This window comes from Scatophagus argus, chromosome 15, assembly GCF_020382885.2.
Source record: "Scatophagus argus isolate fScaArg1 chromosome 15, fScaArg1.pri, whole genome shotgun sequence".
Classification (NCBI taxonomy): domain Eukaryota; kingdom Metazoa; phylum Chordata; class Actinopteri; family Scatophagidae; genus Scatophagus; species Scatophagus argus.
Genome location: NC_058507.1, coordinates 9,144,630 through 9,169,428, shown reverse-complemented (window position 1 = coordinate 9,169,428; position 24,799 = coordinate 9,144,630). Strand labels below are relative to the sequence as shown.

The window sequence follows — 24,799 nt, the reverse complement described above, 5'->3', positions numbered from 1 at the left end:
ATGTTCTCCCTGTGCCTGCGTGGGATTTCTCTGGGTACTCCGGCTTCCTCCCACAATACCAAAAACATGCACATTAGGTTAATTGGCTACTCTACATTGCCCCTAGGTGTGAGTGTGTGCATGAGTGGTTGTTTGTCTTTGTGTGTCAGCCCTGCAATTGACTGGCGACCAGTCCAGGGTGTATCCCGCCTCTCGCCCGTAGTCGGCTGGAATAGGCTTCAGCCCCCCCCCCACGACCCCGACGGATAAGCGGTATAGAAAATGGATGGATGGAGATCCTGCAGTTGTTTTGGTTTACCGTCACTGGCTTAATGGCACTGAGTTGTTGTTACTGTTAAGTCCACCTGCGGTTTTCCTTCTGTGGCAAGTCAAAATGTCTCGTGTGTGATCAGTCCCTTATCTCAACAACTAATCTAACGGTTGTAAAACCAAATGCCTGCAAAACACAGTCACATTCTCATCAGCGTCAGCTGAGCTTTGCGTCTGTGGACACTTCTTGTTAATTATTAGCTGCAGGTTATTGAATTTATTTCCTCATGTTTTCTGTTTCCTATTTGTGCCGTCTTTAACAGAAGGGTCTGGCTTTTTCTCACACTGATTGTTAAGATACACAATGCACATGGACACACATGCCTAAAAGGTACATGGTGTGCAGTACAAAGATGAAAAATTGCTGCACAAACAGAGTAAACAAAGAGCCCAGCCAGACACAGCCATTTGGGTCATTTGACAGGAATGTCATTGTTGCAAGTCCTTCTTGTCAGACTGTCTCTCTGCCCTTTGAAGCAGTGCTTCAACAGTCACGGGCCTCTTCCAAGTTTCAAACCATAGCCCCCTCCAACCCCGCTGCAAGTCAAAGCCAATCATATTTAGGGAGGGTGACCCACAGCCAATCAGAAGTCAGTTCCCTCATCAGTCACGCCCTCGTCTGGACGATGGTAAACAAATGGAATCTCCATGTGCCTGAATGTTCCCTCTCTTCTGCTCTGCAAGTCTGAGCTGTGAACCGACATGTGAGAGCAGAGGGTGGAGCTGGGAGCAAAACAGAGTGATAGGTGGGGAGGAGAAGGAGGAGTGGGGGGGGGGGGATAAAAAGGATAAAAAAGCACTTGTACTATGTTGCGTGAACATCCTGCTACCCCTTCATATGAAGGTAGCACATGCTTTGGTTCTCAGGCCTCAGGAGCATGCACCTGCAAGTTTAGCCACATAATATGACATAAAACATGTCCATATCTAGACTGCAAAGAACTGGTAGGGACAGCAGGTCTGCATCAGCTGGTTTTGCCTGTCTGTTCGAACACGAGTTTCTGTCTCCACCCCAGTTTTCCTCAGTCTCTGCCTTTTGTTTACTACAACAAGGAAGCTGTAATGTCCTGTCACTGACCTCGCCCCAAGTGCGCATGTTTTTTTTCCATTACTTCAATCCAAATGTAAACTGTAGGTGTGTGACTCAGCCATAGTTTCTGTTCCATTACACAGGCACACAGCTTTTGTTTTGAAATCTGAGACCAAACTACTCAAGAAAGCTGTCAGTCCATTATGGACACAATAATTTATTGACTTCATTGACAAACCACAAAACTAGAGCATAAATAGCTGCACAGTCCACTCATACAATCAATAAATTACTGACATAACATCATTCATATTAATTTAACAACATTTGAACTAACTGACTGGCTTCTTCATTACACAGATCACATACAATTCAGTTCACACTGCTCTTTATGCATCCTCCTCTGACCAAAAACATCATGTTCTGCAGCCCTGTTGCAATTTTTTCTGGGCAATAAAATCCTGTACGACTTTAACTTGAACATCATTTCCATTTCAGCTTCCATGGTGACGATTCCCCCGCAGGATCAGCTGCTCTTTTCAAGAATGCACACACTGCACGCCCAGTCTTTTCTAAAGAAAGACCAGAGCATTGTACACACATACCACACATTTACACACACCTTCTTTCCAAGGACTCTCCCATTTCAGAATACACAGGAATGTTGGGCATAGTTTCATTACAACATTCCTGTCAGGTCCATAGTAAACACACAGGTATTCCTGTTAGAAACTGGGGTGCGGACATGTTTCTGTCAATGCTACTACTCCTCCTTATTGTCAAGCCACATAAACAATGCAAGTAGCCAAACCAAGGCACAAAACAGAGTTTTGGATCTAGTTTTACTAACAATGTGAAAAAAGGGTGCCTGAATGGGAATCTGACTTTCCATTTGCTTCTTTTGCACAAGACAGATATTGTAAAGCAGTCCCTCCTCTGACTGTTTCACTGAGAGGAAGTCCTTGGTTCCTGCTGGTCATCAGTCAAGCCCAGCAGAGTCCACTCCCGGCCACCCCTGCATGAGCAGTGGTTCATGAGTATCTGAACCCAGAAAGCTCCTTGGTTTTGTTATGTATGCGGGTGCCAGACCCTTCAGCGTTCCTGCAAGACCAGCTCAGGCACCCACTGGTCAAGGCGCCGGCTCTCCTGGCAGTAGGTTCCCACCTCTTGAAGCTTGCAGTGGTCAGCCTGTGGATTCTGCATGGGAATCGAACGCAACATCAAACTCATGTTCAAGCTTCAAGATGCATTTGGTCTGCAGAAATCTTTTGCAATTCGCCGCGCAAAACTGTTCTGCCAAGAGTGGGAAGTAGTATTTTAGCTAAGGCATGAAAGTAACCTGTGATAATGCATTACCACTTTGGCCTAGCAGTTACATAACAGGGAACTGTTGTGATGAGTCAACTCACCGTAACCAACATGCAGTGAAGGTCTCCGTGCTCTTCCTGGTTTCTGTTGTCATCTACAGCACCCAGCAGCTGCTGGAGCCGCCGAACCCCTGAGACTCGTAGGATGGGGAGGCCACTGTCGCAGCAGAAGGACTGTAGCAAAGTAAAGTGGATCTGCAGGGCCACATCATCTGCATCATCAGCCGCGAGAACACAGAGGACCACACTGTCTGGGTCCCTGAGGAGGAGAGGGAGAGAAAATGATGAGTTATAGATGTGGGACAGAAGTTATTTTTTGAAATGGAAGCTTCTACTTGTGTGTTCTAACCAGAAGCCATATTTGATAGTTTCGACTCACGCATTAAGAAGTTTGGCTGATTCATAGATGCCAACGGTCAGGCAGTCTTGTTTCTGAGCCGTCACCAGCAACTCCTCCAGAGCCAGACCTACAGCCTGCATCCTGAGAGGGAAAGACAAGAACAATCAACCTTTTGTATTCTGGGGTACTAAAAGTAAATTTGAGTCATGTCACGCACCCACTAAAGTTCTTTGACAAATGGTTCCAATTACCTTAAATGTTGTTAAAATGGCTCAACGTAATGAGAAAGTCAGATAAATCAGAGAGATATAAAGCTATCAAAAGCTATTAATATGTGTCTCATGTTAAATGTGATACAGTCAAGATGAACTACAAACCTAAACATACGCAGCCTTCCTGCAGGCTGTGCAACATGCATACACAGAATTTCGGAATGAGAATATTTGACTTATTAAATGTATGCATCAGCTTTTTAACGCTGAATTATGCTTGCATGTTGTCAAACGACTGATGCGGCTCTGACATATAAAATATCTGGCGCTGGAATCTGCACTACAGGCAGAAAAAGTCGTAAATTGAAGGTCAATGCGTCATTTGCCTTCCTCAGCTTCAGCAGTTCATGAAATGCTGGGGGGGGGGTCAAAGGACGAGAAGCATTCCTGTCCGGCACATGATTTCCATCCACATGGTCCACACGTCCATAAAACTACGACCAAATCCAAATGCAGACAAACCGAGCGTGAAATCTCACCTGTTCTCGACGGGCCCATAGCTTTCCTCTGGAATCATATTTGCAAATCCAAATGGAATCCCAGTCAGAAAAGCGTGATAGCAGTCCGATGGTTTGTAATAATCCCTCAGTGTGTCCAGGCTCTGCAGGAGTGTCTGTTGTTGGCAACGTTGCGACACACTCTTTATACCGGAGCGGAGAGGAGGGCGGCACCGAAACTACGAGGGTTTTGCAATTGGCCCCAGAGAAATCTAACGCCTCTCTGTCACGGCAGGTGAACTGGTTTCAACGTGTGGGTAAGTTGGATGATTATAGTTTACGCCACATTAAAGTATATTTACTTCATCATTCCGACTTGCTGTGGTATTGCAGTGCACAAAGACATGTGACAAGGAGGATATTCATGGATGAAAATCAGAAAATAAAAAATAAAAATCTTGAAAATGTCGGAACAACATTCAGTTGTGCAACAAAAGCTCGTCACTTTTTCATAACAACCCGAGTCCTAACTGAACACAGGTGATTATGGCAGTATGACTGACATCTAGTGGCTGACTGGAGGAAGGAAAACGTCTGAATGACCTGCGCACTGTTGCAAAACTGAAAGTCACAGGGATATGGACTTTCAGTTAACCCAGTGCTAACCCAGCAGGATGGTCTTTTTGCGGATGGCAGCGAACTTGTCCAGTATGTTTTGGGTGAGGAAAGAGACGTCGTCGGTGTCGATAACATAACGCACACAGTGAATCATGTCATTAGAGTCACCTGCTTCTTGTAGTCGGAAGCACCTGCCGAGAGACGTGGGGCAGAACTGAAAAACAGCTAAAGCACAAAGGAGATTCGTTTGTTAGGAATCATTCATAATTCTTATCACTAAATCAGTTCCATGAAGATGGAGAGGGGTAGGTAGTTAGATAGGAGACCTGGTAGCAATCCTTCATGTGACCCTTTTAGATGGTGATTAAGTCATCAGTGTCCAGACCAGCATCAGACTTTTCCTCCAACCCTATTGTGTCACACAGGATCAGAGGAAGACTTCCTCCACCTTTTCCTGTCTTGATGGTGTAGGTGCAAAACTACAGAAGAGACATGAAAGGTGATTTAATGGGACAAGCTGTACGGTAAGCACATGTGGAATCACATTCACATTCAGCTTCACATTCTAAAAGTAGTCAAAGAATGGAAAGCTTCATATGACCAGTATTGAAGAAGTATTCATTTCTTTTACTTAAACATCACATGACATAACATCCCTACTGTTGTTTGTTAACATTCAATCATTAATCCAGGAGTATTTTTTTTTTAAATATTTAAACCTAAATTGCTGGCCAGATCTTGCAATTTAGTTTTAATGTAAAAGCCGTTACAAGTCCTGCAGTGAAAATATTATCAGGGAAGTGCCTGGAAAATCTGAAGGGTTGTGAAATGATTAATGATTAATGTGAGAGAGAGAAACAAAAGGAAAAGAAATTATGAAACACAAGGAGAAGAGGATAAATTTTACCTTCGACATATCAGATTATCACAAAGAGTTAAATTGTGCCTCTTGTCTCCACCAGCGATGGCCTGACATGTCACGTTGCTGGTCCACCAACAACACCCGGGCTTGATGAGCTGTTTTATGGTCAGGTTTATAGCTCTTAATGGTTTTCATCAACTTCTGCTTTCTCCTAGAGGGAACAGAAATGACACGGACAACATTTACAGGCCTGATACAAGTTAGCTGCAGAGGTTTTGATAGTTCAGAGGATGTCCTGATACCAAAATACTTTTACTGTTTACTTGATTCACAGCTTTTACAGGAGCTGATTCCTTGATTCCTAAAGCATTCCAAAGCATTGCATACTGGAGAGCTGTTGGTTTAATCTTTCAAGAGTTTTCTAAAAAAAAAAAAAAAAAAAGGGTATTGGATAATTTTCCTTGATATGAAATGATATTTCACTCGATATGAAACTCTGTAATATTTCACATGTGAAAGTTTTCAGATGTAAAAACCAAAACAGAAAGCAAGAGTAAACTCAAAATGCAAAAGTATTTTTTTCAGGAGGAAAAAAAAACAAATAAACACATATAATAATTGATTGATAAGGAAAGGGGACCAATAAGGTGTTTATCTGCATAGCTGTTATCAGTGTCGTTAAATATTATCAGACTCGCCCGCTGGGGAAGGAACGGCCTGTTTATCATTAAGTTATTCACTTATGAAAAAACAAATATTACTAACTTTTACTAAAATCCTACTTAGTAAAAGTACACATATTTGCAGGAAAACGTACATAAAGTATCAAAAGTAAATGTACTCATTATGTAAAATGGTTATATTTACATACTTGTGGTGTTTACTGTGTGCATATGTAAGAAAATGTTATTATAGTTGGTACTGGAGGTCTAAATGGTAAACATAATAAGTTTGACTGGACCCTTATTAGTGAGTGATTGATTAGGACAGCACTATAAAAACCTGCATGTGGGACGTGAGTGGACCACGTTCAGGTGGTAGGAGCTGTGGTCAAAAGATCATGTGTGTCTGTCATAGCAGAAACCTGTGTTGGAAGGAAGCCGTGGTTTGTTTGATTTTAAGAATGCTTTTGTGATGAAAACAGAGTCGAGTTCCTTGAAATGTCGCCAATAAAGCTGATTTTGAAGAGTCTCAAACGCAAAAAGCTGGAGATATGTTGCTTTCACTGGACAGTAACCTCAGTCTTAACTTGAGCCCCTTTTAATGACTTCTGACAGTCTTATCAACTTAAAACACACTGGACATTTTAGTGACACATTATGTACACACTAAATAAGTTCAGTGCCACAACTGGACTGAAATGAAGGATGACCACATGATAGTTTATAACACACTAAAGCTGAAGAACTGCACATCTGTGGAATATTTTGTAAACTAATGAGGTATTATAATCTTAACTCTTTCATTTGTGACCTTTTGACTAACTCCACAGGTTTGTCTGTTATTGGAATGAAACTCTCGACTTAATTTCATTTAGCTTCCACTAGGTGGCGCTGTTGAAGAACTTGCACTTTCACACTTCTGGATGGTGTTGCACATTCTTTATTCATACACACCGTCACACGTTTTTTTTTTTTCTGTACGTACTTACAGACAGTTACAAAGTGAAAGGTTCTTAATGTTCATCCCAGCAGAGAACGTTTTCATTCCACCACCCTGCTCTCCCACAGTGCTTTTCTCTCTGTCTTCATGAATATCATGAATGAAACAACATACGGTACATACAGTATTTTATACATGCGGGACACGTACATAGAGTTACAATTCACTTGTCTACTGTGGGATTCACAGTAATAATTGTTATCCATGATTACAGAGCTACTTCAGCTCTCCTTTCTTCTTACTGGATCATTAGGGTTCTCATTAATTTGGACAGGACGATATATGTGATTTAAACACAGTTAGAGAAAACTATAACAAGAAATGGAAGATGATTGTGCAAACTACAACTTATTAAAATTAAAAAGAAAACTGGTTAAAGTTTAACAGTGCATTTAAATAATTACAAAATATCTTTCAGATTATTTAACATTTTTTCTGTATTTGAAGGCAGCAACAGCCAGTGGGGTCTTTGCAGTCTCATGCTTTGGTATTGAGGAAACTCTATTTCACATTCAAATTTGTGTGAACTACTTCTTTCAAAGGCAAAGATATCCAGTGGTGACTTGTTTTTCATCTCACCAGAATAAGAAATTAATTTTTGAGCATCCAGGGACAAAACAGTGGACAGACAGGACAGGCAGGGGTGCAGCCTAAAATCCTGGAGCCTGTTCACAGGCCTTCTCTAGGGGCCCCTCCCCAAATCCACGGCTATTCATTCTGGTATCTTTGTTTATACTCAGTCCCCCTTTTCCCCTCAGTCCAACACCCCTGCAGATGAGTCTGGAGGGATCTCACTGTAAAACATTACATATTATGGGCTAAATCTCTTCTTAAAACTCACTTTAATCACTTGGCTTTTCCTAGTCATTGAGTCTATCAAACTCAATTTGTTATTTTACTTTATCTTCATCTTGTTTACTTTTATTTTATTGAATTTTACTCTATTTTATCTAATTAATCATTGATTGTCCTTTTCGGTTTGCAATATATATTTTTTTTGTGAAGTACTTTGTAACTGTGAGTTTTGAAAAGTGCTATATAAATACAGTTATTATTATTATTTTACTGATCTGTAATTTCCTAATAATTTCCTGAAGCATGTTAGTTAGTTAATGAATTAGTTTAGTTAGCTGAATTCAGAGCGTCAGCGGTTCATAACCACAAAGGAACTCCTCTATTTACACTTAAGTAGCCATTAATTAATGGAAAAATTACTCTTAACAAATGTCAAATTGTATACTGTTATGCTTGGAATTAACTGGAATAATGAGTCAAAAGTAGTATTTGGAAACCACCCATGACCACACCTTGGCTTTATGTTGTGCAAATAGTTTGTCCACAATAAATTTAGGATCATATCCATCATATCCACAATCAAAATACATCTCATCACCTTTCATTTTATCGAGTAAGAAAATAAATTGAGATCTAATTCGATAGCAGCATTTGCTGTCTGAGTCCTAATTCCTGTAATTGATTAAAATTAATTACTATACTAAGATGATTGCTGTAATGCTATTAAATTTAATCTGGTGCTCTAATCCCTGTTGACAGATTTGTCTTTGCACTCTCAGATTCAGTAATCTCAAATTCAGCAGACGATTATCACTCACTAACATCAAACACCTCACGTCTGGTTGTAATATTTCTGAAATCCCGAGGTCAGCAGCTAAACCAAAGTGTCCCAATATTTTTTTGATGCAGTTTGCACACACAGTGCTTACAACAAACACCTGAACAAACACTGTGAATGCGATATCATTGACGTAAGAATCTTTTCACGATACAGACACGTTCTGCGCTCATCAGACAAATATAATTTCAAGAGAAAGATGACGTGATAGATGCTTTCACACACAACAGTTTGCACACTCTTTCCATTTGGGAATATCTGAAGTAGTGTGATTTGCTGAATTGAATTCCTTCAACTAAATAAACGATGCAAATGTAGCACTAAAAGCAGTAAAATGGGCCTTTAAACATAGCACAGACTACTATGACACCTCAGCGCAGAATGTATTAAGAGCTGACACACAGCGTCTTTAACCCCACATATGCTAACTACATTGACTAATCCACAACATCAGCTTTCATGTGCATCCACATGTTTGCAGCCAGACATGCTTCTCTTGCAGCCAGTTTGATCTCCTCTCCTGTGTTGCACAGGATCATGGGTCAAAATATTCATGCAAAACTCGCCACAGGAATGTCTGTTCTCCTCGGATTAAGGACGAAATAAGGACTTCCTCTCGCAAAAATCCCACAAAGAAGTGATTAAACAGGACGGGGTGTGGTGAACATCCCAAATAATTACCCACTCGGTTGTGTTCTTGCCATGTAAGAGGCCATGTAAGCCCTTCATTTTCCTCATAAACTTCTTTCTAACTTTATACATCTTGTTACTCCTTTCACCCTGTCTGCTTCACATTTCTATGCTTATTTAACATCCACTCTGCATCCCGAAGTCTGCCTTAAAACTCTATCTTGCAGGCAGGAAAGGTCTCGTCTTGCATGGCGACAGTGCTGTTAGATCCCAGGACTGTGATGCCCAGCTCCTTCTGCCTGTCCAGGGTCTGCTGGTACCACTCCTGCATCGGCACTGACTCAAAAGTAGGGATCACTGTCACCTGGAGGTCCAGAGAAAAGGATAAGCAAATAAAAAGGAGGCAAATTATCTGCAGAGCTGCTTACACTTGACCCCCAGGACTTTCAGTTGATCATCAGGATCTGGGGCTTCTGAGCTGTTAATTTTTGGATTGTTTCTTTACAAACAATTTCCCTGATAGATTTACAGGCTTCAGCATCCATCGGTTTGCTGCATGTTGTCTTTTGGAGCAAGAAAGGGGTTTGCTTTGCTTTATAGCGTTTTCACTGCATATGAAAGGGAAAACTCCCCGTTAGTATCAAATGGTGGTTGTGGTGTCATTCAGTAGTGGAAAGGACATTAGAAGCACCATGATGAAGGACAATGTGGTTGATCACATTTATATGAGCCTGTCTCTTTTCATTAATCTTATAAAAATGTCACGACGGGAACTGAATTCAGATTAATTAGCCACCAACATCATGTTTAATATGCTCCAGTCTGCATGAATTTAATTGTGTGTGCATGTGTGTGTGCGTGTGTGTGTGCGTGTGTGTGCATGTGTGTGTTTCTACCTGCATACTGTCAGGCCAGTTTATCTTGCTGTCCAGCAGTGCATCCAGTGTATGCCTCAGCAGCTCTTCTCTCTCTGGACTTTCGCCACTGATGATGTAACAGGAGGAGCGAACGCAACTAAAGAAGTCAACATTGACTGTCGGAGAGGAGGCTCCAGAGGGAATATAAGCCAGGTCCACATACACGCTGACTTCCTCAGAAGAGGTCGACTTAGAGCCTGTGACAAGACAGAGAGGAGAAACTTCTGTGAAAAACTTCTGATAGTAAGACACAGACTCCATGGAAACCAGTGGACACAGTTGAAAAGTCTGAAGAGTGCAAAAACTGGAAGAGAAATTCTCAGTATCATGAACATTGTACACCTCATACCAGGATTGGGTGAGGATTTTGCTGGTGCTGAACGCGTACTAGAAGAAGCCATACGAGTAGAGGAGACAATTCCCTTTACGGTCCCACTTTGGCTCCCTGTCCTGCTTTTCCCTGAGCCTGATCTTTGGGAGGCCTCAGTAACCTGGAATGAAAAAAATGTTGGATTTCACTTCATCTTTAATAATGAACAATAATATTATCTTCAAAGTCATGACAAACAATAAAAAATCATTATAGAGAATGTATTATATTAACAAAAAGACTTAACCTGAAAACATATATGAATTCATGCACTAAATGGCACAGACATCCTTTTCTTCTAAGCTAGTAAGACAAACTCACAGCTGGAGATTTTTTCCCTCGCTTGCCAGTGGCTTTAGCTCTCTTCCCGTGATCATCTGTGTCAGACTGTGGTACAGGCATGGAGGTATCAGGATGCGGGGGCAAGGGCGGACTGTCCCTGAGGGGGGCTGGAAGAGGGTCCTGGGGCAGAGCCTGACTGGTGCGGAGGTCATGGGGGGAGTTAGACGGCTCGCTACATGACTCATCGTCATCAGAGTCAAGAACTCCATCTGCTGTGGTGGACGGGCAGTCCTCAATGCAGACGGGGGCATTCGACTCGCTGGGTGATGCATCCTTGGGGTTGTTGTTGTTGTTGCCATGATGATGTGAAGCAAAGCCTCCTCGGGGGGCCTCACTTGCACCTGAGCTGGAGTCAGCTGGTTTGAAATGCTTGAACTCACAGGGAGAAACCAGACATAGATCCACCTCATGAGCTGACGTCTCAAAATGAAGTGTGTTAGGAGCTGGAGGCCGCCCAATCTCTGAACCCTGCACTAAAGATCTTGGAGGCTTCTTCATTGGTAAAGACATCCCCACAAAATGCCCTCCATTGGAACTGGAGTGATGAAAACTGTCATCCCCTTCTCTTTGGCTCACAGAGGTTGGTCCCTGCTCTAAAGACATGGACAGCGATTCATCGACTTCTGTTGACTGAGGCGAACTCACCTCTGCTGGCATAGAGTGTGTAGTAGTGGTAGTAGCAACAGATGGAGAGGGGTCTGAAGATCCTTCTTTGAACGTACCCAAAGACAGGAAACTTAGGTGCTTGTCCCGGGTGTTTGCGTGGCTCTCTTGTGTCATTTTGAGTTTGCACAGCTGCCCCTCACTTTGCATAGATGATCCGTTTGGTTGGTTGATATCACTGGACTCTAAGTTATCCATCTGGGCCTGTAACCTGCTAAGAGTGGCCCTGTTGCACCACACATCATCTGGGGAAAGACAGTAAGGAGTGTGGCCTGCACTGTTGGGTCGGGAGTCAGGGGAGTCAGGCTCTACAGTCTCCTCATCGGGGCTTACTGGGGCCTGGTTCTGTGGAGAGGACCGCGACGGAGGGCTGTATTTCAAAGCCCCATCCAGGAGAGTGAATTCAGTCGGGGTTAAGTCGAGCTGGACTGAGCGTTCACTCTTGTTCAAAGGAGATGGAAAACCTACAACTTTGGCTGGCTTGGAAGTATTTCCAGACTGGTCTAAAGGCTCTTTCCGTAGGTCTGCATCAGCTTTCTCTAGGGTCCTGCCTTTGTCTTGCTGTCGATTATCAGCACTTTCTTCTCCCATTATCCCTGCGCCACCTGCTGCTTCTTCCCCCCCTAGTGTATCAGCAACTTCATTACTTGGCTCTTTGCTCAGACCTCCAAGGCTCTTTTCATTTCCTGACTCATTGTTTTCCTGCTTTCTTTTATCTGCTGTTTCCACCTGCGCTGCAGTTTCCTCCTGGAGCCTGAGAAAGTCAGCTGTCATATCCTCAGGGGTAGACATTTTGGAGCCACAAGGGTTCTCTTCAGACTCTTTTTCAGGTTTTTGATTCTGCTCTGCATCAAAGGTCTCTGGTTTTGACACAGTCCCAGTGTCAGGGTTTGTTGAGTTGCTATTTGGCAATTCAGTGTTCATGTGTGCCTTCTTGCCATTATTTGCCTCCTTTCCTGATGGTTTTCTTGTTTTCTTCACCCCTGTTTTAGAGTCATTTTTTGCTTCCTTTTTGAGTTTAGTTTTATTTTCATTCTTTGGTTTCGGAGCAAGAACATCCTTTTTCCCCTGATCATTCCTCATAACGCTGTTCTCCTCTCTATTGCCAGGCTTCTCCTCCTTTTTCCCATCCTTCCCTCCTCCTTTCTTTGAAGTATTCTTCTCTGACGCTACTGCTTTTTGCTTTACACCTGCCTCTTTGTTTCTGGTTTTATCAGCATCTCTTGTCATGACTCCATTTAATACTTTTCCTTTTTCCCTTACCAGTACCTCCTTTCCCTCATCTTTAACTCCCCTATCTTTTCCATGCTTTGCTGTTGATTCCTTCACTTGAGACCTGCCACTGTCCTGGCTCTCTGTCCTCTTGGTTCTTCTGTCCTCCCCTAACCTCTCCACATCCCCAGTGGTCACTGTGGGTTTCTGGAGGAAAGCCAGACCCTTCAGCTTCTCCAGCCCCTGCAGCAGCTTTGCCTGTGGGGTAGCACCAGGGAACAGCACTCTGACGACCTTCTCCTGCGGACATGCTGGGTGCCACACGAGCAGGGCACACACTGATGCCAGAGCAGTGAGAGGAAGGGTTGGGGATTTGGATGCTGATGGCACTGCATTGGGCCAGTTTTGAATGAATGTTTGGTATTCCTCTGTGTTTTTGCCAGGGTTGAGAATGTATAAATCCAACTGTCCCACTCCCATCTTTTGGAACAGGGTTAGTGGCTCAACGGGGATCCCCTGTGGTCGAAACAGGGGCTGTGGGGTGATGTCTAACTTCTTTAACAACTGTAGGGTTAGGGCCCCCTGTTGTGTGCTCTTCAGGACGTTGTCCACACCTGATATGAGATAAATGACAACGCTACTAGTAAAAGCTTCAGAAAAATCACAGGCACACACACACACACATGCACACACATAATACTGTACACATTTTTACCAACTGCAGGGCGGGAGCCATCTTCCTGCATGGCTACCAAGCTACAATCTTGGAAAATAGCAACAAAAAAAATGAAAAAGGTGTGGATATAGTTTGACACAGCAGCAAAGGCTGTTGCAAAGTCAACTTAAAGGGGATGTGTCACTTGAAACTAATTAGCTGAGGAAAACAGAGAAAAAAAACACTGAACATAAACCCTACAGTGTCTCTATGAAAGAAAAGGAAAAAAGAAAACCTTTAACTGCAGAAAAGGCCAACACTGAGCAAAGAACAGTTCCTCATGTATCATCCAAAGGGATTCAAGCTCATATTCCATGCTCTCATGCTATGCAGTGCAAATACAATAGGTTTTAATAAATCACTTACAAGGCTGTTCTTCCACCTGCAACCTGTTAGGGGCATTAAAGAACACAACTCCAAGCTCAGGAGAGATGAGTCTCTTGGACAAGTCATCTGTTCAGACAAAAGAAGAAGACCGAAAAGACACATGTGAACAAAGAGGACATTGGACATGAAACAGGTAAGGAGGACTAAAAAGAAATCTTCTAACAATGCTTCATCATATCATCTTCCTGTAGGAAGATCAGAAAAACCACCCTTGTTTCTCAGTAGAGGGATCACTCCTCTGTTGCTCTCCCTCTTGACTATATACCTTTAATATCCAAGCTCAGTTCCAACTCCGCCACCTTCCTCTCCAGGAAGGCGTTGACCCCAGGGAGGTTCTCTGTCCCAATGTGTGTCAACAAAACTGCATCGACTCGGTCGAGGTGGCGGACCAGCTTCCAGAAACAGGCCTGGGAGTCTGAGCCGCCATCCACCAGCACTGTGAACCCATTAACAGCAAAGAAGGCACAATCGCCGCGGCCGGCAGGGAACACGTAGCAGCAAGGCCGGGACAGTTTCAGAAAACCCACAGTGGAGGGAGGAGGCAGGAGGTCAAAGGGAGATGGAGGGGAAAGGATTCCAGAGATGAGGGAGTTGAATTCCCCCAAGGCCTCCATGGCAGGCAGCACCTCTGGGGGATTGATGTGCAGCGTGAAAGGACCCTGCAGAGGCTGGTTTCCCAAGAGAGTCTTCCTCCACTGGCCGATGTTGGGACAGCTGACGGTCAGGCTGAGTTTGGAGGAGGAGGAGGAGGCAGAGCTCTCTTCATCTATAAACTAAAAACAGCATTTTCTCAGCATACAGCAAGTACTAACAGAAAGTGTCAACACTGCATCCAAAGGACAGCATTCAAAAGGCTCTCAAGTGTGAGGATTTGCTCTTTTTACTCTCTTATATATATTTTTAAATATCTTGAGGTCACACTGGGGCTGGGAAACCTTTTGGTATAGTTTTTCTGCTGTTTAATAGACCAAACAATCAAGAAAATAATGTGCAGCTTCATTTATAGTGAAAGTACTTGTAAGTATCTGAAGTAACAACTGAACATTTCTAGGGAAAGAAATAAAGGTCGGAAAGAGACCCCGTCGTACTTGCTCTGTCAGTATTTCTTTCAGTTGATGTGGCGAGAACAGTCCTCTGTGAAACAGCAGGTCTCCACTTCCCTCCACACTCTGTCCGGTCAAGATCAGCAGCTTGTGGGCCGACTCTCTGCACAGCAGAGTCAACACCTGGCCGGGCCGAGAGATGGAGTCGATATTCATTTTGCAATGTCAGTTTAATCATGCATAATCCAAAATAAAAGCACAGCATTAGAGAAAAAGAGAGGAAAAGAGAAAAATCAAAGAATAACAAATAGTAAACTTCATAACCTAACCATTGCAACAGCTTCTTATATGTGACTATTTTCTGATTTATATAAGACATATTTTGTAAACTTAATATATTCTGGATTTCGACTGTTAGTTGGGCAAACTCAGTCATTGGAAGATTTGAGATCTGGAAAAACTGCAGTGAGCGTTTTTTATTTTTCTGTAACTGTTTTAAACAAAACCAGTCATTTAGTAATCAGGTAAATAACTGTCAGCTTGATTGCTAAAAAAAATGAAATATTTGCTGCTGCCCTCACCATAACCATATGAAAAGACTATGACGCTATCTGTAATATTAAAATCATGATAGACAATCAAAAATTGAAAAGTAATTTTATTTTGATTTTTTTTTTTATCATTAAAAACTGCATCATTCTAACTCCTGGCTTTTTCAACTGTCTTCCACAAACCATCTCCTCACCTCTGAACGAACCTGTTCCTGAGATGGACAGATCAGCACCTGAGTGTCCAACACTCTGGTGCTGTGGCGCAGACACTTCTGCCCTGAAGAGGCCGAGAGAAAAACAAAGAATAGAAAGCGAAGGACAGACAGGCAGCCAGCCGAGGCGAAGTAAACAAGACATGGGGGGAAGGTCAGAGTTGAGGGATTAAGGAAACAAGCTAGCAGATCGGAGCAGTGAGCGAGAGGCCAGAAGCAAATAGGAGGAGAACCAAAAGAAATCAATAAGAAAGTGAACTGGGGTAACCTGGCGAGGGAACTGACTCCCTGAACAGAGGAGAGGAAGGAAGAAGAGTGGAACAGCTGAGTCAGAGTGACTGTCCGAGGACGAGATGCCAAGTTAATCCAGTCTGAGGGGAACTAGATCAACGTCTGAGGATACAGAGGCGGACACAGCCAACCGGAAAACTATGACCCACATAAGCACAAAAGTTGCTTTGTCTTTAATTCAAGTAGAAACAAAAATAAGACCACCCCTCACATTTTTCACATGTTATTGCTTTGCAGAGTGGAAAAGTTCAAATGTGAAACATCTTTGTGATTCAGAGGGCTACTTAAAAACTTTCTCTGTCAAAGATTTATTCCCTTTCGTGCAAAAACTCTTCGCTCGATATGAAGCCAACAGATCTTTTTAGCTTAGAATAAAGGCTTAAGGAAATATGGGGAAACCGGTTTTGTCCAGTTGTAACAAAATCTGCCTGCCAGCCTCTAAATCTCACTAATTAGCACATTATGTCTCATTTGCTTAAGTCATACAAAATCAAAATGCGAAAAAACAAGACGCTACGGTTTTACAGTTATGTGTGGAGTGTTGTCACTACTGTGAAACCAGACTTGGTTCCCTGTTTCCAGTTATGCTAAGCTAACAAGCTGCTTGCTCAAGCTATTTATTTACCCCAAAAGGTATCGATCTTCTCATCTGACTATGTTTCCCTTAAAGCCACGTCTTTTCTCTCGCCTTCCATCTCTGACAAAATGTCGAGTCCCTCCGTTTACCCATGACGTCCAAAATTACATGTCAGCTTATTAAAAGAGAATTCACTACAGGAGTATTTATCTCACTCTCCGGCTGCCATTTTGTCCTCCCTAAGACGAGCTGTGTTTGTTCTTGTCTGTGTTCATCACCTCACTTCACAGCTCAGTCATAACACGACTGTCTGACTCTGATGTTTGTCTGCCTTTTCACCACTTTTCCCTGGTTGTCCTTGGCTCTGCATACTAAAATGCTGCAACACATACAAAAAGGAGAGGTGGCACAGCTTGGCTGCGAGTCTCTATTGTCTTCTGTCCAAAGGGCCCACCCATGTTTAACAATAATCAAAATACCTCTGCACTTTCCTTCCTTCCTTCCTTTCTTGTTGACCCCAGACTGGCCAAACTGGGAGGTTACTAAGTGAATGGGGTTTTCTAAAGGGTCGAAGAGTTTGGGCAAGGAGTCAAATCAACATAACTGCTTACCTGCAGCCTTAAAAGATGCCGTGTGATGGGAGAGGAATTCTTGGAAATAGAGATTCAGGTTACAGGATTTTAAGTCGATGTCCCATGACCGAATACCTGAAGACATCGGAGACAAATGCATTGACTCAAATAATATGTACAAAACAATAATATGTTTACATTTCTTATGATAATGCGTGAAATGCAGTGTTGATGTGTTGCTTCTTTTTCAGATTGAAAACATCCAAAAGGAAAATTGAAAAATACAAGTCGCACAGCTGAAAACAGGACAGTTTGTTTTTGCTCATGAAAAGCTGACATTCTAGAGGAATATCCTTCACCCTTACCCTTTGTAAAGCCCGTACCTGTGCAGTGTTTACATGGTTTGTATGCACTTAAATCACACATTGTACTGGGTGATTATATCATGCCATGTACTGACCACTGCCTACAGTCTCCACGGTTGGCCTATGCTTTACAAAAACAAACACACGGGTTAAGGTCACATCGTTTACATGTGGCGACGTGTTGACTGAACATCAACATGCAACATTTTCCTGAAAAGCCCAAAGACAAACCAGCCGCTCCCGACTTCTTTTAATTATGACGCGCCCAGAGGGATGAGGTGATGCTGCTGATGGTGGAGCACCGCCAGATGACGCATCCTCGGTCAGCAGGGTGGATAAAATTACATAAACACCGCAATGGGGGTCAGTGTAGCAACCTGTGATGGTTTAGGCGACGAGATCCGACACGCATCTCGAATTTTTTATGCGAATATAGAAAAGCAAAGCGACGTATCTCGAAGAGGAGGACTGAAGGAAACGTACCTCGTTCAATGTCCCCGCTGATGTGTCCCGCCTGTCTGGGGTGAGCAGTCCGTCCGATAATGATGAGCAGCGAGTGTTTGTGGAGGCAGAAGTGGAGGTTTGCGGTCGCAGCGCTGCGCCTCGGCTCCTCCTGGACCTCCCTCTCCGGCACCCGGTTGGACGCCATGTTGGAAACTTGGTGCTGGATGTGATGTCACTGGAAAAGCCTGACAGCCTCTTTCATTACCCAGAGATGAGAGCTGGTGCGGCGGAACGCAGCCGCGCATTAGTGAATGTGCAGGAAGAGGATGAATTATTGATGACACACGGCAAAGAAGGAATCAACGTATATTTATTGTTGTTCTTTAAGTGATTTAGTGAATGTTATCAAAAGCAAATTATCAACAAGTGGTGTCTGTGGAAAGATGATGAAAAATCCAGCGTCTGTGCAGTAACAAGGATGTACTTTTTTTGTGTAACAGCCTGCTGCATTTTTAATATTCTAACATTTTAATATTCTCACAATACAATAAGCACAGAGCCTTGAATGTAGTTGATTGATTGCCCCTCTTATCGTACAAATGTGTTTAGAAATCGATGCAAGGGTAGCTTTACTACAACAAAAAATAAGAAAAACGAGGATTTGTGGCGAAATCTACGATCAGATTCTGTTACAAATTGCCACAATCTCACACGGGTAACTTTGTGCCATGAACACTGACATAGACAGGTGGACACGAGCATTTATTGACTGTTTTTTTTTATTTTATTCAAAACATATTTTTTAATATTTTCCAGTTCATGTTTATAAAAGAAATGTGTTCTTTGTTAATCACACGTAACACTTATGTCACTCCAAACCCTCAAACCCATTCTTGTGTTTTCTTGCATTTTTGTTATCTTTTCGCTCACAAACATTTGAGGACATAAAAGTTGCAGGAAGTTCCCCGGGGACAGCTGCAGAGCGTGCCGATACGCGCGCCTTTACGCACGGCGCAAGGCTCCCCTGCGTCACACTGCAAAAGACAAAAACAACATACATATATTACAAATTCAGAGCACCATTAGTTCAACCACAGCACTAGTGTTTGTACTACTATTGTCTGCAATTTTGCGTTTTGTTTGTTTGATACATGTGATTTATTCTCAAGTTTCTCCAGGGCTTCAATAAAGGATTATCTTAACAATAAACAACGAAGCGACATGTTCTCTGCCCTGAAAATGCAAGCCAATCGGCCTATTTTTATGATTTGTAAATTGGTGTACATACCGAAGGCAGCCAGCCAAGCTTTTTCTCTAAGGGCATCTCTTTGCTCCTAAGCTTCTCCAGAACTTCTTGCAAGGCGTCAATCTGCAGAGAAAGAATGTCAAAAAATTGAAACTGTCATAACATAAATTATGTCATTAAAACTTAACGTGCTGGTTTTGGGGAAATTCGTTACCCTACTTGAACTCGACAACTCAGGCAGTTCGAGCATCTTTTGTATTTTTTTGTTAAATTATTTTGTAAGTCGTACAAAGTACCAACAGAAGTCCTTCGTCCGGCTGCCTAAAGCTGCTAAAATGTCTTACCAGGTCTTTCTCCTGCTGGGTTTTCAATGGGAAGTCCGACGAGCGCGTCTCCAGTGAGGAGTCCTCCGCTCGAGCGAGCCACAGGTAGGTGCAGCAGCAGGTGGCCGCGAGGAGGAGAGCCCGAGCGCTGACCATGGTGCTGAATCACAGACAGGAGGAGTCCTTCTCTTCGGAGGGTGGAGAAAAGTCTGCTGAGGTTCTGGAGGGTTTGGACGTGTCCTGTTCAGAGAAGTCCGGTCTTTATAGGCGCTTAAACGGCTGCTGTTGACATCAGTGAGACTCTGAAATATTCATGGACGTTTTTTGACACGGGTGACACCGCTCAGCACCTTTGTATCTCTGGATGACCGCAGGAAGTGACCTGACAGGATGACATAGAGGATGGTTAAAGGTGGAAATTGACATTTCATATGATATATTTGATGAAGCAATCTGGTGGCTGAAGGGGGTCAACCTTCCTTTCTTTCAACACGTCTCACTTTAACGTGGCCTGTTGTGTGCAAATTAAGTGTTTTCAGTTCAATATACATCTGATTCAGTAATGGCTCATCTTGTTGTGTCACCACATAAAGCCGTCACTGAACAAAATCTGAAGGTTTGATCTAAAAACACAATGTCAAACTGTCACCTGTTAGGGAGGCGCACTTTTGTAAACACAACCTCGTCTGCCTTGCATGATTTGCTGCTAATCTATTCTGCCTATCTTCTCCTGTCACCTCAGTTCAATAAAGCTGAAATTAAACCTCAGATTAACCCACACTGACACCAATCTGTAGTCAGGATGCAATTTCCTCCTCCTTACCCCTGAGAGGCCTTTCCTCCACCACGCTGTCCACGACAGACTGCAAAATGAGCACAGTATGTGATATGACTCATTGAAATTGAGTAAAAGCTATGGAAAAATATATCTTGAAGTCTGTTTTTTAGTTATCTTTGACACAGTACTTCTGTGTGTTTACGTATGCACAAACTCATTCATTCATTCATTCATACACTTACAAATAAATGGAAATTCTGAAATGTGTTTGTGTGACTGTGAGCATGTTGTATCACACTGCCGTGGCAAATGCACTGGGATCTCATTACAAGACTATGACCATTCACTCACTTGTTCACTCGGTGGCGTGTGGTACAACACGGAAAGGACAAAACAATTTAACAGACAGAGTGAGGAAAGGAAATACATTTGAATCATGCGTATAAAAGTCTGTAAAAATAATGCATGAAATAGCCTATCAGGAAATGTCCATCCAGTGTAAGGTAAGGTGCAGCTATTAAAATTTCACACATTTCGCACAGTGTAAATGTAATTCAGCAAAGTGCTTAATTTATTTTTTTATTTTTATTTTTTGCACTGGTAACATCAGGTTTAAATGGTCAGTGCTTTAAGTGAACAGTAACTGATTGATCAGCCAAAACCAACATAATTGCAGTACATGGAGATTTTGCATGAATTAAGTTCACTAAGATATGTTTTTATATTTTATATTTTACATTTACAAAGCATCATACTGCAGATTAAGTTTCTGTAGTACTGCTGAAAATAAACAAATAGAGTTGTTTTATTTCATTTAATTAGACCTATATGTTTTATGTTTGTATTTTTATGTATGTATGTTTATGTATATGCATGTAATATTATTGCCACTTGTTTGATTTATATATTAATTTAAAATTTCGTTATTAACGCTCATTCCTGTGGACAACAGAAAGAGTCTCATTCAATATTTGGCCAAGTTTTCAACTATCTGAAAGAGGAAGAGAGAAAATTTAAAACTGTAAATCAGCATCTACTTAAACAGCGACGTGCCTCTAACAATACATCTGTTTAAGAGTGTTTACATTTCCTGTTGTCTCAATTTCCCTGATTATAACGCTGGTTTTCCTTTATATTCGCAGTATTTTATGCCTTCAGGAATTTTTCCGACTGTCATTACTCATCTTGTCCACAAGGGGGCAACGGCACATTTGAAAGTACGTTGAAATTAAGAAAGAGACAACCGGAAGTTTAAAGAGCAGCGTACAAACAAGTGCTCGAGCGGTGTCGTGAGAGTATCCCTCAGTCAGATTTCTTCCTCCACGTTAGGTTTCCAGCAAAAGCAACAATGTCCGAAAGAAAAGTATTGAATGTAAGTGTGAGGCCGCTAACGGTTTTCCTCTGTTAGCAAAGTTTTAAACAGTTAGTCGTAGTGTATGAGCTGTAACGTTAGAAGAAACTAAGCAGGCTAACGTTAGCCTTCAAGCTAAGTGTGTTTTAGCGATGAAAATAGCAAGTTAGTTCGCAGTGTACTGCGGTTTGGAAGATTTTGTTGTAACTGCTCACTTATGCGGTAGTTAGGTCTACTTTCTGTAGATGTCCGTTAGTATTGCATGTGTTACTGTTAATTTCGTTACAGGCTTGTCAGTACCTCACATGTGTGTTTTGTCTTCCACAGAAATACTACCCCCCGGATTTCGATCCATCCAAAATCCCAAAACTTAAACTCCCGAAAGATCGTCAGTATGTGGTCAGATTGATGGCTCCATTCAATATGAGGTATGTCTGTCTCATTAACGTGAGGGAGTGTGTGTGGAATATCAGGTTTACGCATCCTATATCATATTAAAGTTCCATTTTCTTTTCTTACCACACAGCTTTTGTGACAGCTGGTAGCGTTTTCATTACGGAGTTAAGGAAGTTGTTTTTAATACACAAACCTAAACCACATTGTGCATTTGTCACATATTTACATTTAAGGTGTTCAGAAAGAAGGTGAGCTCAGTGTGGTAGCTCTTTAATTGGCAGCTTAATGGTGTATTATCACTCACTTTCATCTTAAACTCTAACCAGTGAAGTTATGTTATTTTTGAGGTTTTGAGGCCAATGACAGATAATTAAGTTAAAAAAATTAAATTGCCCAATATTGGTTTTATCAACCATTTTTCATAGATATTCCTCTGATGTGGTCACTGAAAGAATTGTGACCAAGAAAAGTAAGCTTGTCCACAGTAGTGTAAAAACTATGTAACCGGGACAGTACTTCTAAGGACCAGGGCTACCTCTTAGTGACAAGTACTTTCTGGCCTCTGTAAATGAGTCCTGTGACTGTGGTGTCATCAGCATTGCCTCTCTGGTTGTTTGCAGGTGTAAAACATGTGGCGAGTACATCTACAAGGGGAAGAAGTTCAATGCACGTAAAGAGACTGTTCAGAATGAGCTGTACATGGGACTGCCCATCTTCCGTTTCTACATAAAATGTACTCGGTGTCTTGCTGAGATTACGTTTAAGGTGAGAGTTTTTAAATTTAATGCTCTGATTATCCGCAGAGGAAAAAAGTAGTTAAAAGGTAAATATGCAACTCCGTGCTGTTTTCTGAAAGGGACATCTTGAGTATTTCTCATAAAATAATTTCTCACACTTTCCGATCTCATGTTGTTGCTATAGACTGACCCAGAGAACACAGATTATGCAATGGAGCATGGTGCAACGAGAAACTTCCAAGCAGAGAAACTTATTGAGGAAGAGGAGAAGAGAATCCAACAGGAGAGGGAGGAAGAGGAACTGAACAATCCCATGAAGGTCAGTGCTTGTCATTTATTCACTGTTGGCGTTTTAACTAGCAATAGGAATAAAAAGCTGACATTTACCTAATCCTCTACCAGGTGTTGGAGAACCGCACAAAGGACTCCAAGATGGAGATGGAGGTTCTGGAGAACCTTCAGGAGCTGAAGGAGCTGAACCAGAGGCATGTTCAGGTGGACTATGAAGGAATGATCGACCGCTACAGAGAGCTGGAGAGGATCGAGAGGGAAAGGGAGAAAGAAGAGGATGAGCGCGAGACAAAGTGAGTGAGGAAGATTTAAACGGACAAAGATTAAAGCTTCCATCACAATAAGTTTTGTGTCTCGTGTATCATAAGTGTGAACTCTAATCATTTGAAAAAAACAGTTATCGTAAATCTGAATGTGTCAATTGTTTCTCAGAGAGATGTTGGATCGAGTCCTTGTGAAACGACTCAGAGACTCCGACTCTGACTCAGAGAAGGAAGAGGAGAATAGCAGTTCGCAGTCAAGGAAGTCCAGCACAGACAAACCAACAGACATCCTCACAACAGACAGACCCACTGAGGCACAGGTACGTATGTCCACTCACAGTCTGTTCAGTGCCTTGCAACTGACTGACTGTCAAATGACTAATATCTGTCAAGGTTTGCATTAGCTGTTTCCAAGTTTTAATTTCGGTCTTCTTCTTGTAATATTTCCTGTGTGTTCCTCCTCAAATGGATCTACTGTCACATGCCTGAAAAGGACCATGGATCTTGTTTTGTGAACGCAGTCTTGATTCACTAGTTCTGTCAGCAACTTTTATAAATATTGTTCAGGACTTTGATAAGATACAACATGTAAAGTGTTAATAGTGTGGTATTGATTGGATTGTGTATGCTCTGTTTTTCCACAGGGAAACTCAGCCGGAGGAGTGAAGAGGGCCAAGGTGGAGAGCTGGGAGAGGAGTGTGGGGACGTTGGGTGGTGGAGGAGCATTAGGGTCCTTGGTTGTGCGAAAGAAAGCAGCGGCGCCTGTCAACAAATCCGGTCCAATGCAGACTGTTGCTGCTCCCACATCCCAAACAGGTAACCCATCAGTATTTGTCTGCTCACATGAATGTTTTGATACCCCAACTCTTCTGAAATTTTAGACATTTTTTTTTTTTTATCTTTTTGCTGCCTGTTCGCGTCTTTAATCGAGTGTTTGCCTGTGATTTTGAAGTCACAATCATCGCATTTCTTGTTCTACAGATTCAAAGACATCCACAGCAGACTCCAGGACCTCTGCCTCTGAGCCCATTGTCCCACAAAATGGTTCTTCATCTCTCAGTCTGCTGGGTGCATATTCAGACAGTGACAGCGAATGAAAAGAAGACGCTTGGGGTGGATTCTGATTTGAGCGACTGACACACAGTTGTATAAGTGATGATACAATGATATGATTCTCGAAATTGTGTGTGAGCCAGTTTGTGGACCTGTTGTTACTGCAGATTTTATCCTACAAAAAAATTTTAATGTTTGAATTTTTGTGAGCTAATTTTGCCCTGAGAAAATATCAGGTTTCCTATTCTATTAAAATTTGTTTAATTTTGTGTCCTTGACATGTTTTGAAATCTTTCAACACCTGTCTTCTAATATAGATGTTAATGTGGGACCAGAATATGTAGTTCTCACATTTTATGAATTAATGTACATTAGAAAAACAAGAATATGAGCCAGTTTCAACTACAGACTTCTCATTTCCCTTCATGTTGTTGAGTTCATGGTGTTGTTTGGGCAGTAAATATTCATGGGTGAATTTCAATGTTTGATTTGTCTCTAAGCTGAGAAATACACTGATATTTGGGATTTTGGTCAGCATAA

The 24,799-nt window shown here is 42.2% G+C and overlaps 4 protein-coding genes and 1 long non-coding RNA gene across 6 annotated transcripts; 2 read left to right on the top strand and 3 right to left on the bottom strand.

The window, feature by feature from the left end:
• Positions 1–1,536: 1,536 nt before the first annotated feature.
• LOC124071924 (growth arrest and DNA damage-inducible protein GADD45 beta-like) lies at positions 1,537–3,960 on the bottom strand. The gene is made up of 4 exons (XM_046412985.1): positions 3,798–3,960; positions 3,086–3,187; positions 2,749–2,965; positions 1,537–2,536 (listed from the first exon to the last, which is right to left on the bottom strand). Exons 1-4 carry the CDS (start codon positions 3,833–3,835, stop codon positions 2,432–2,434), a joined length of 462 nt encoding a protein of 153 aa, XP_046268941.1. The 5' UTR covers positions 3,836–3,960; the 3' UTR covers positions 1,537–2,431.
• LOC124071925 lies at positions 3,951–14,213 on the top strand. 2 transcript variants are annotated; one of them, XR_006845419.1, is made up of 4 exons: positions 3,951–4,072; positions 4,799–4,897; positions 13,776–13,899; positions 14,078–14,213. It is a non-coding gene; the product is annotated as an uncharacterized LOC124071925 (long non-coding RNA). The 2 variants fall into 2 exon arrangements; XR_006845418.1 differs by lacking the exon at positions 3,951–4,072 and adding an exon at positions 4,092–4,474.
• Positions 6,820–18,050, bottom strand: LOC124071923 (microtubule-associated protein 1S-like). The gene is made up of 10 exons (XM_046412984.1): positions 17,861–18,050; positions 17,052–17,147; positions 15,555–15,637; positions 14,855–14,992; positions 14,032–14,539; positions 13,746–13,832; positions 10,769–13,278; positions 10,427–10,568; positions 10,057–10,274; positions 6,820–9,524 (listed from the first exon to the last, which is right to left on the bottom strand). Exons 1-10 carry the CDS (start codon positions 18,024–18,026, stop codon positions 9,369–9,371), a joined length of 4,104 nt encoding a protein of 1,367 aa, XP_046268940.1. The 5' UTR covers positions 18,027–18,050; the 3' UTR covers positions 6,820–9,368.
• A 362-nt stretch (positions 18,051–18,412) lies between these two features.
• On the bottom strand, positions 18,413–20,255 carry LOC124072008 (cocaine- and amphetamine-regulated transcript protein-like). Its single transcript, XM_046413130.1, has 4 exons — positions 20,214–20,255; positions 19,412–19,772; positions 19,110–19,190; positions 18,413–18,855 (listed from the first exon to the last, which is right to left on the bottom strand). The coding sequence occupies exons 2-4, from the start codon at positions 19,544–19,546 to the stop codon at positions 18,748–18,750; spliced, it is 324 nt and encodes a 107-aa protein (XP_046269086.1). The 5' UTR covers positions 19,547–19,772; positions 20,214–20,255; the 3' UTR covers positions 18,413–18,747.
• A 1,129-nt stretch (positions 20,256–21,384) lies between these two features.
• Positions 21,385–24,740, top strand: yju2 (YJU2 splicing factor homolog). The gene is made up of 8 exons (XM_046413171.1): positions 21,385–21,540; positions 21,847–21,947; positions 22,536–22,680; positions 22,837–22,971; positions 23,055–23,236; positions 23,376–23,526; positions 23,851–24,022; positions 24,188–24,740. Exons 1-8 carry the CDS (start codon positions 21,517–21,519, stop codon positions 24,301–24,303), a joined length of 1,026 nt encoding a protein of 341 aa, XP_046269127.1. The 5' UTR covers positions 21,385–21,516; the 3' UTR covers positions 24,304–24,740.
• Positions 24,741–24,799: the final 59 nt, after the last annotated feature.